Source organism: Nuphar pumila, chromosome 9, assembly GCF_984573655.1.
Source record: "Nuphar pumila chromosome 9, dmNupPumi1.hap1.1, whole genome shotgun sequence".
Lineage (NCBI taxonomy): Eukaryota > Viridiplantae > Streptophyta > Magnoliopsida > Nymphaeales > Nymphaeaceae > Nuphar > Nuphar pumila.
In genome coordinates this window covers 122036053-122047756 of record NC_143257.1, presented here as the reverse complement: position 1 = coordinate 122047756, position 11704 = coordinate 122036053, and the positions used below count along the sequence as shown (strand labels likewise).

Sequence of the window (11704 nt, the reverse complement as noted above, 5' to 3'; positions counted from 1 at the left end):
CTTTGGGTTTTCACCGCCTCGAAGGACACCTTACCTGGACAGTTTTGTAGGAAGGATTCCAAAGAGGAGAGATTGCTTTGTTTCTTTAAGCCAGATTGTAATTTCATGTAATGTGAGTAAGGTCGGTGTACACAAACTAGAATTTGGACTTAGTTCATGTGGGGTTATTTCTTCCTGTGATTCTTATCTTTCTTTTTGGTGTTCTGTTTTTAAATTTTAAGAAGGTTGGGATGTTTTTTGTGTCTTCTTATTCTCATATAGATTGTGGTACAGATTAAAAAGCAAAAAAGTTCTTTTTATTTGATAGTTTCCTTCTTTTTGAAATGTATTGTTACTTTTTTGGTGATTCTGCAGATGCTGTGCTTGGTCAGTGTTCTCTGTTTCTGCTTTTCCTGAGATTGTAGTGATTGTTGTATACTAGTCATGTTATGTGGGATACATGGTAACAGTAAAAAAAAGGGTTAACCTTCTTTTCTTAATTTTGTTGGGCTTTAGCCTTTGGAAAAAGAAAATTTGTTGGCCTTTAGATGTTTAGTTAATTTTTCTCTGCATATTTGGCATTGAACTGCACCTGTTCTAGTGATCCGCTTAGGGACCTTACAAGAGAGCAAAAGAAGTATTATTTTATCTCTTATTATCTGTTTCCTATTACTTCTTGTGATTAGTTATGGATGCTTTAAATGGGCATTAGAATGAAAAGTTGTGCAGATGAAATCTTTTCACCACAACTGGGTTTTCATGTTACCTGTGTCGTTTTTTTCTCTATTTTGATTTCCCACCAAGTTTTCATTCTAGTCAGCTCTGTTCATGAAAATTGAAGATTGTTTGGGAGGATTGACTGGTTATACCCAGAAAATTGCTTAAGTATGGTTTCTTTTAACATGATTTCTTCTGTTGCTACTTTAGTTCTGCTTCCTCTTCTTTAAGATTTGCTTGAAACTTGGCACAGAAAGAGGTAACTACTTATTAATCACCCTTTTTTATTTCCGTCCCTAACCCGTATGCAATTTTTGATGTAACAAAAAGAAAACTATACACTGCATCATTTCAATACTGTTGTGTATCCTTTCCTAAAGATTGCAATCTTGATCAACAGTTCAATTTGCAGCCAACTTTCAGCTTGCCAAGTACTATTGAGATGGTGTTGCAAGATTCACCCCGGGAATCCCCTTCATCTGTTCATGCTGAAAACAGTGAATATGATTTTCAGTGGGGTGAGATAAAGAGGATGACATGCGTTGAATCATGTATCTTGCCGAGTGTTCAGTCACTTGGCGAACGCATCTCTAGCTCCGTAAATCTTCTCCATACTCCAATTATTGAGAACACTGGGATGGATTTAGGTGAACGCATTTCCAGTTCCATGAATGGGCTTCATGGTCCAGCTATTCAGGGTGCTGAGATGAGCATGGGGAGACACTCAACTGCATTACAAGTTGGAAGTGAGAGAGATTGTGGGAATTGCTCTTCTGAAGATAGACATGATTTATCATTAAGCCTTCACTATTGTCGTCCATTACTAACCGGCATTCCCTCACAAATCAGGCAAAATGACTTGCACATGAGTTTCTCAGTATCGAACAATTTGACTGCAGAAGGCTCAAGGGGTGATCATCAGAGCCACCACATGAAAAAGATTGGGAGAAGTAACTTGTTTGGTGGGAAGGAGTGCATTATGTATGCTTCAGCCTCATCAGCGGCAATGCAGATCCATTCTGGTTTCACGTCATGGGAACTAGCATTGTTCAAAGCAAACATTAAGAATTCGCGGTTTCTAAAGCCAACCCAGTCCCTGCTTGATGAAGTTGTGAGCTTCAGCAAGGATGCTGACTCCGAATCATGCATGCAGTGGTTCTTGCCTACACCTAGCAATGCAACTGATAACCGGTCAGGTCTTGCTATGAGCAACTTGACAGGCCTGGTTGATAATCACAAACGAATCGTTGCAGATTGCCATCACGAGTGCTCATCAGCCAAAAGAAAGGATCTCCCCATTAGAATTGAGAAGCTCTTCATCTTGTTGGATCAGGTTTGCAGTAGCTTACTTTAGTGTTTACTTCTCGTTTTGCCTTCTTATGCATTCCCTGTTGCATATTTTGTGCTTCATAATTTTAGATGCTGCTATACTACAGCTACTGATCTCATGTATAATTGTTCTATACAAATAGCAGGACCATACCAACAAAGTCCAAGAGATTCTTCAGAGTTCAACCCCAGGTTTTGCAGGGATTCTCCGTAGCTTGACTATTAGAAAAAAAAAATGTTGGTGAATGTGTTACTAAGATTAGAGATGGTGTAACTCATAAACAGTAATGGGTTCATTGGCAACTAGGGCTGACTCATTAACAGACTAGAATGGCTGTTGACTGCAGTATTACCTTTATGTTGAAACTGAAGTTTGAATAACAGCATTTTACACAATCAACTGCTGCTTCTCTTACAAACACCCTTTGATTTTGTGATACTTGTGTCTGGCATCTTTTTCGAATCGTGAAGAAGATAAGGAGATGCGGGCAGCATGCCAATATTTTAATGCTAAATGGTCATACCATCTTGTGTATAGATTATTACATTGAGAACCTGATACATGGAGCACTAGAAGAGTCGAGAAAATGAAACTTCCAACAGATGAAAGGCATAAACCATCTTTTCTGTTCCACCATTAACTGAGCCACTTAAATTCGGTTTATTATTGCTAAATGGTTCTAATAGATGTATCATCCCTGGTTTCAATAAACTAATAGAGTGTGTCTAGAAGAGTTTTCTTTGATACATAAAGGGTACTAAAAGGATCAAGAAAATGGAGCTTTAACAGATGAAAAACATGAAAACGTCCTCTGCTCTACCATGTCCTGAGCCAATTGAACTAGATTTATGATTGAACTAGATGGCAATAGAAAAAGGGGGAAAGAGCAGAAATGCCAGTGAAGAGAATTAAATGTGCAGTAATTTATTCATTTCACCTCCAGATGTTCATAGGAAAAAAATAAAGAGCGTTGAGTAGAATACCAGCATGGTAGAGTTGAAATTCAACAAGTGCTTTTATGTTCACAAAGGTCCTGCTACAGTGGTGCTAATGATATGAAATAGGATGTCACAAGCAAACAATGATGATACATTTGTTATAATTTAATGGATTTTAGACAACTCAAGTGGGCCTTACTATAAAGGTAACTGGATAAAAATGGCCCAAAATGTATAGTTCCAAGTAGTGGGTTGAATGAAAGATGGACTAATTCACGCATTGTCATGAGTTGGCTCATCTTGCGTTTTCCTTGTAAAATATTTGGGAGTGATATCAAATAAGTTTCATCCAAGATCAGACTGTTACGTTACTTGGTGTATCATAAATAAGTATAAATAAGGGAAATATGCAGTAAAGTACTTACAAACCATTTACAGAGCTTTGGACAAACATATCACTGATTTGTCTCCTTGTAAGTCCTCAAATGCTAACGTCTAGCATCTTCTCCAGTTGACAACAAATTTCAGTCTGTCTCAGAAGTTTTTTATTTGTTCAATAACTTTTTTTTAAACATTAAAAACCTCAAAAAAATTGGGCTAAAATGCTTCATTTTGAAACTTGAATAATTGCAATTTGCAATTCGAACCTCTTAGGGCTAGGACTTGCATGGATCAGAAATTCTCATTTTTCACACCAACTTACAAGATCACAGCGACCTTGCCATGTGCCATCTGAAGCAGCAAATTTCTGTAAACTTGACATTCATCATTTGACATAGCTTCCTACTTGATTATGTGTCAAGAGAAAGATATCCAAGGAGAATTATCAATACTTATCAAAATGACATGAATAACTATATTTTGTCACATTTGAAAACACAATGTTTAGTGTCTCTGTGTTACCAAAGTCCAGATAATTTACCTTGTAAAAATAAGGACCATTCAGTGGCTAAAGTAGTCTTTTAGACTAAGTTGGTTCTTGAACTGTAGCTCAGGTTTGTTCTCACATGCTACCATATGTAAGAGTAGCTGCGCTTTCTACATAAGAAAGTTTAGGTTTCAAACTTGGAGATCACCGATCTATGCAAACTGATGAGCACAAAGATGTGTATCATATTAAGCTTAGGATTGCATGTTGCCTTTTAGTAGATTTTCGGAATACAAATTTGTGTCTGCACAAGTTTACATTCATCTTAACATGCTGCTGATGATCATTGTTTTATTTTCCTTTTAACATCTGAGTTAGAAAAGAATGCCTACATCACACAGCCATTTTCGCGGTATATTGATGCCTTTTCATTCGCATGTGTTTTCATTCTGCCTTCTTCTTTGTTTTCTCCTGTTCTTCATTGGGTATACATTTTCCTCGTCAGTGCATTGTTTGGCTCATATATTTTGGTTTTCATTTTGATTCATTACGAGTGGCATCTATTAACAACAGTTCACGTAAACTACTGATAGTATGGTTCAATTTGACAATCCTCTGCTTGCATGGTAGACATGATTCTTCCATCTTTGAGTCATTTCATCACTTGTCTTTCTTAGGTTGAAAACAGATATCAACAATACAGCTGCCATATGAAGGAAGTCATAACACTGTTTGAGGATGCTGCAGGCAGTGCTGCTGCCAAGTCATACACATCACTTGTGCTGCATGCAATAATCAGACAGTTTCAATGCTTGAAAGATGCTATACTCTCCCAAATCCATGCAACAAAAAAGCGTCTATCAGTAGATCCACAGAACTACAAAAACATGACATCTGAATTTTGTCCAATTGACCTGCACATCAGACAGAGAAAAGCTCTTCCGCATTTGGACATGTCCCATCCCCAACAAGGTTGGCGACCACTTAGAGGATTGCCGGAAAACTCGGTTGCCGTTCTACGTGCTTGGCTGTTCGAGCACTTTCTTCATCCGTGCGTACAAAACTCATGACTCCTGTAACTTTCTTCCTTGCTGTGCAGATATGCTAGCAGTTTTCATGCTCTTTTCTTTCCTTTTTCAGCTACCCTAATGATTCTGAGAAGCTTGCACTGGCATCAAAGACAGGCCTGACCAGAAACCAGGTAAATATCATCCCTGCTTCTGTGCCTACCTTATAATCAATCTAACATGGGATCTGGAGGTCCTTACTATCCCAAGGTCCCAAGTAGGTTATCCTGAATCTGCACGTGATAGTAATCTTAGAGCAGCAGTGACTTGGACTACTGTTTCTTCATTGGACCAGGTTTCAAACTGGTTCATAAATGCACGTGTTCGCCTATGGAAGCCTATGATTGAAGAAATGTATAAAGAGGAGATTGAACAGGCTGAAGCAAATGCCAATCCGTCATGCTAAAGTATGAATGTGGTGTATAGTACTGAAAGCATAGATCATGGACCACCTCATTCCTGTTACAAACACTTGACCACATCTGCTGAGAAATCCACCAATTCTGAAATTTTGTTTTTGTAGCCATGAAAAAGGCCCACTACCCTTTTCCCTATTTCATGCAGTGCGATATGGAAAGGCTGTAATGGCACTAATTCTGCATGCTTCGCCAAGACCCCCGTTTCATAAGAGAAAATGAGTTTGGCCAATCAAAAAAAAAAAAGAGAATGAGTTTACTGAAACTTGTTTCCACCTAATTCTGCAGAAATGAGAGGGATAGCACCTAAATATTTGATATTTTATCATTCATGGAATTACAGGAGAAGTATGAGTCCAGCCAAACTTCGACCAAAAAGAAATCTGTTGCAACTAATAGATTATGAGGTCACATAATCAGTCTCCAGCCAAAACTATCCGCTTGTACTAGGGCCCTACATAGGAACTGCATTTGCAGATGCATGATGAGCTCTTGAGCATCTGTGGTGCGAACCTTTTTTTTTTTGGCATTACCATCTTGAACCAACTAGGCCAAAATCATGCAGAATCCAAGAAACACATTTTCAGACCAGTATGTTTGAAATTCCATCTGTGTTTTGGACATCATGCAAAGTTTAAAGACTGTGTTGTGTGTTTGTGTGCATATGTGTTGCGTGCACAAAACCATCAAAAAATGAATTATGGTCTCAAGAAGAATCCATGCATGGCCGGAAAAGGAGATGGATGGCACGTAGCAAATTGCAGCAGGTGCGCAAGAACCGTTCAACACAAAAAAAACAGCAAATGTGCAAGACCAAGCATGATAATGCAGGATTGACTCCTTTAAACCAGGCCAGGCACCAACTGCCCACTGCATTTTATTATCCATCATAACATCTGCTCTTAGTGGTGTTTGTCCCCAAAACTGAAACCTGAAAATGCCATGCCAAGAGCTTTGTGGTTCATCAGCACCTACATTTGAAATGATCACGTGTTCCCATGTTGCAAGCTGGGTTAGAAACAAGGTTATCTGTATTTTACCGTTATCGTACGATACATATTGTTATTATATAAAAAAATGATACGATACATACTCATATCGTATTCATATCATATGTATAGTACGATATGGGGTGTATCGTACAATAGAGGCTCGACACACTTAAAAAGAGCCAAAAAAATAATATTTTCATTTTTGGGTTTTAAAGACCTCATGAGGGTCAAGTCCCTCGTTTGTGTACAGGTATCCACACACCCTAAGACTCGTGAGAGCGATTTGAAGGCCGATCTGTGTGCAAGGGAGAGGGCTGTTACAATTTCATGAAGTAAGAATGCATTTCCAACATTTTTTCACTCAAGAAAGTGGGTTAAGGTTAAAAAACCTTACTCTTTGCTTTTTATTGAGCTTTTTGAGGAGAAGATAGCATCAAATTATCTGGCATGGTAATGGGGCACTTGAATAATGAATGAAAAGTGGTTGAAAATATAGTACAACTATTATCATTTCGGGTGGTATCTCTAGGTTGAATCATCATTTAGTTGGGTCATATCTCAATATTGCGGCTTGTACGTCAAGAAAATTGTTGAATGATGTGAAATGACAATGTTAACAATTACTTACTGGTTTGAGAGAAAAAAAACAAGAAAAAGAGATGAGTGAGGCATAAATGAGGCATGTGGAGCCTTGAGAGGACAAAAAAGAGCTCCCTGCTTATGATCCTACAACCCTTAGCGTAGCATTGGAAGTAAGAAGTTCTGTAGCGAAGGAAAAATGTATGGCTGGTCCTAGTAGTAGTGCCGCAGGCACAAAAAGAAAAGAACGAGAAAAATAAGAGAAGAAGGGAGTTCTTGAAGAGGTAGAGTTATAGGCTCTATTAGGAGTTTTTTTCTTCTTTTTCTCCTAAGACTGCCTTTGGGATGCAATCCGATATTTGTATTGAGTCACTCCTTAGCATTTAGTCGAGCAAACGAATGTTGTAGTTTGAAGATAGTTTTATGATGCCTGCATTCATTTCAATGCGGCAAATTCATTTCATTTTCAGGTTATGACACTAGTATTGGGCATGCATACAAGATGCCTTCATATCACAAAAAAAATTTAGATGCTAATGTGAATGAAGTGAAAGCTTATTGTGATGAAATGAGGCAGTCATGGAGAGAGACTGGGTGTAGCATCACGACAAATAGGTGGACTGACAAAAAGTCAAAGACTTTGATAAATTTTCTTGTCTATTGTCCCAAAGGAATTATGTTTTTAAAATCAATTGATTTGTCTGATACGCCCAATACAACAAATGTAGTGCTTAGAGTTTTTGAAATGATTGTGAAAAAAGTTCAACCTCAAAACATTGAACAATTTATTAATGATAATGCAACGAATTATGGAGCAGCATGCAAAGAACGGGTAGAAAATTATGGGTCATTATTTTGGATCCCGTGTATTTCCCATTGCATAGTCCTCATGCTTGAGGACATTGGCAGCATAGATTAGATACGACATATAATCATGCATAGGTTTTGAACTTAATGAAGAAGTATACTAATAGTGTTGAGTTGATTTATAGCGCAATTACTAGATTTGCTAAGAATTTTTTGATAGTGCAGAGTCTTGTAAATAAGAGAAGTGCACTTAAAAAGATGTTTTCTTCGAATGAGTGGAATGCATACCCCTCTTCTTAAAAAAAAGCCAAGAGAAATTATAGATATTGTATTCAGAAGTGAATTATGGGATTTATGCGTGAAGTTGTTGAGATTCACTGTATTTTGGTGAAGGTGTTTCGATTGGTTGACAACGAAGACAAACCAGTTATAGGTTATCTCTATGAGGCTATGAATAAGGCAAAAGAGAGCATTAGAGATAATTTAAATGGAAAGAAAAAAATGTATTTGCTTATATGGAACATCATTGACCATAGGTGGACTGAGTAGCTTCATCAACCTCTTCGTGCTACAACGTATTATTTAAATATTGCATTTAAATAATCCCCTACATTTAAGATGAACAGGGAAGTCAACAAAGGTCTCTTGAATTGCATTAAAAGCTTGAACCCTGATAATAGCATTCAACATCAGATTCATACAACAACAACAACTACGCCTTCATCCCAAAACAATTGGGGTCAGCGATATGAACCAAAAAGAATTTCATTTTGGGTCTTCCACATGAATCCTTTTCCTCCAATCATTTCTATCCAACGCCATGTCCTCGGTGAGGTTCAAAGCATTCATATCCTTTCCTATCATCTCCATCCAAGTCTTCCTAGGCCTACCCCGACCTCTTTTAACTAATATATTTTCCCATTTCTCCAACCTTCTAACTGGAGCATCATTAGGCCTTCGCCGAATATGTCCAAACCACCGTAAACGATTCTCTCGCATCTTATTTTCAATGGGTGCAACACCTACCTTCTTACGTATCTCTTCGTTCCGAATCTTATCTTTTATTGTATTTCCACACATCCATCTAAGCATCCGCATCTCAGCTACACTCATTTTTTGAATATGATGTCTCTTGGCAGCCCAACATTCCGTACCATATAGTAAAGCGGGTCTAATAGTCGTCTTATAAAACTTTCCCTTCAACCGCAATGGCATTCTACGATCGCACAGCACTCCAGTAGCACTTTTCCATTTCATCCACCCAACCTTTATCCTATGATTTACATCTCCATCAATTTCTCCATACTTTTGAATGATGGATCCTAAATATTTGAAATAATCATTCACCGATATATCTTGCTCACCAAGCTTCACTACACTCCCATCACTACTTCGTTGCTTACTAAACCGACATTCCATATATTCAGTCTTACTCTTACTCAACTTAAAACCTCTAGCTTCCAATGTCTGTCTCCATAATTCTAACTTAGCATTAACCCCAGCTCTAGACTCATCAATCAAAACAATATCATCAGCAAACAACATACACCACGGTACATTTTCTTGAATTGATCTCGTAAGTTCATCCATCACTATCGCAAATAGGAAAGGGCTTAAAGCAGATCCTTGATGTAACCCAACCGTTATCGGAAAATTGGTTGTCACCCCTCCACAAGTGCGGACATTGGTTACTACTCCTTCATACATATCTTTAATTATACTAATGTACTTGAGAGAAACACCTTTCTTCATCATTGTCCACCAGAGAACGTCCCTAGGTACTCTATCGTATGCCTTCTCTAAATCAATAAAAACCATATGCAAATCTTTGTTCATCTCTCTATATCTTTCAATAAGTTGTCTAAGAAGATGTATAGCTTCCATAGTTGATCTTCCAGGCATAAAACCAAATTGATTCTCCGATATCATGACAACCTTCCTCAACCTAGACTCAATCACCCTCTCCCAAAGTTTCATAGTATGACTCATGAGTTTTATACCACGATAGTTTGTGCAATCTTGTATATCACCCTTATTCTTATATAAAGGCACCAAAGTACTCTTCCTCCACTCATTAGGCATCTTATTTGTTCGCCAAATCAAGTTAAAAAGATTTGTCAACCATTCTAAACCTTTCTCTCCCAAGCATTTCCAAGCCTCGATAGGTATACCATCTGGGCCAACTGCCCTTCTTGATTTCATTTTCTTCAACATCAGATTCATAAGAAAATAAAAATTTACGATAATGCATTGTATGATATGGGAAAACCTGCAACAATATGAAACCGTACCACAATGCGCCTAGGTAATTTATTTGTCTATTTCAATTTTAATTTTATATTGTTATTTAGTTATGATATTTTGTATGATTGTATGATTTGTATAATTTATCTTATTGATTTTTCATTTTCTTGTTTTTTCATACATGTGGTGGACTAGGTTTGGAAGTAATGTTCCAAACCTAAGAGTTTTTGTTTGCCTCCTAAGTCACACATGAATTGCAAGTAGATGCGAAAGAAATTGGAGTGTCTTTGTGCAGATTCATACAAAGTGACGAAACATATTAGAGCATAAAAGGCTCAATGACCTTGTGTATATTCGCTACAATCTACGACTGAGGCAAAGACAATTTTAAAATTATAAAATTTATTTGTCATATTCATATGTTATTTAATGTTTTTTTATCCATATAAAACTCAACTAATTATAAATTTTCTTAGGAAAATACAAAAGTTGTCATCAAGAAAGCACAAAGAATAGTTTTATCCCATCAATTTAGAGAACTTCGATGTATTAGATGAATGGGTTCAAGAAGAAGCATACCTCCTGAATGAAGAAGACATTTAATGGATAAACATGGAAGGAGCTCAAGACGTAAATGACGAAGACCCCACATATATTGAAGATGATTTGAATGTCAAAGTAGCAGTAGAAGAAGAACAAGAAGAAGATAATGATTATTGATGGTATACTTTAAAACTTGGTTATTATTGCAATTTATAATTGTTAAGTATTGATGAACTTGGCTTTTTTGTTTTTTGATAAATCTCGTGGCATGTTCTTAATTGAAGATATTACTATTTTTGCATTGTTCTTGTGAGATTTGATGATTGATGATGTGTTATGTGACTCATAGAGACTTATGTGACTCATAGAGACACGAATGCTTCGCATGTGATTTTATGGTTGCATTTTGTGCATTTCATCATTATTTTGTGTTGTGATTTTTTAAATTTTTTTGCTATTTTTTAAATTTTTTATCACTTTTTTTAGAATTTTAAGTTTTTTTCAAAATTTATGATTTTTTAAGATACATATCTTATTTTGGGCAGGAACGATACATACAACCTTAGTTAGAAATCTTCAAACGGGATAAAACTTAAGTAATTTAAAGAAGGATTCAGGAACATCTACATGTTCATCATGACTGATTGTCTATGATTTGCATGAATGTCTGCAGGTTTAAAGAACCTAAATTAGATCTTAAAGCTTTGAAGTTGCTGCAACTCCTCTAAGCTAACCATTTGCTGCGCCAAACTTTAGATGAGCTTAAAACTCCATGCACTTACTAATACTGGAATAAGTATATCTTTTGGACTCCAGAATATACTAATTACACAAGTGATTGGCCACCACAAACCAGCAAGCCAACTTTCAAGCTGTCACATAGGTGCAGGTGTGGGTGCGGCGATGCAGCACTTTGGGGTGCAGAAAGGGTATATATATATATATATATATATATATATATATATATATATATATATATATATATATATATATATATTAACATTTTTAAATTAACACTAAGTGTACGTGTGTGCATTTATGTATTTATATATATAAATATAATATAGATAAAACTAGACTTGATTAGGGTTAATTAAATCTACTTTTGAATAGAAATGGACCTCAGTGTGGTTGACTTCACCTAACACAAAGGAAGTTGTGTCCAAGTGTTGCACCCACCTGGGTGCAAGTGCAGTGCCCTGTTAGAAGAGTCCATGTGACATA

General features: G+C 36.7%; 1 protein-coding gene across 1 annotated transcript; it reads left to right on the top strand.

Annotated features, from left to right (window-relative positions):
* The first annotated feature begins 1138 nt into the window (after nucleotides 1-1138).
* Nucleotides 1139-5473, top strand: LOC149829174 (BEL1-like homeodomain protein 11). Its single transcript, XM_090017216.1, has 4 exons — nucleotides 1139-2029; nucleotides 4510-4883; nucleotides 4973-5033; nucleotides 5195-5473. The coding sequence occupies exons 1-4, from the start codon at nucleotides 1139-1141 to the stop codon at nucleotides 5303-5305; spliced, it is 1437 nt and encodes a 478-aa protein (XP_089873342.1). The 3' UTR covers nucleotides 5306-5473.
* Nucleotides 5474-11704: the final 6231 nt, after the last annotated feature.

What these genes read in the sequence shown, in the direction of transcription:
- LOC149829174 (XM_090017216.1), top strand. Translation starts at nt 1,139, where the DNA reads ATGGTGTTGCAAGATTCACCCCGGGAATCCCCTTCATCTGTTCATGCT. An exon ending in TCTTCATCTTGTTGGATCAG is followed by an intron (nt 2,030 to 4,509) that starts GTTTGCAGTAGC and finishes TGTCTTTCTTAG; the next exon opens with GTTGAAAACAGATATCAACA. An exon ending in CAGGCCTGACCAGAAACCAG is followed by an intron (nt 5,034 to 5,194) that starts GTAAATATCATC and finishes TCATTGGACCAG; the next exon opens with GTTTCAAACTGGTTCATAAA.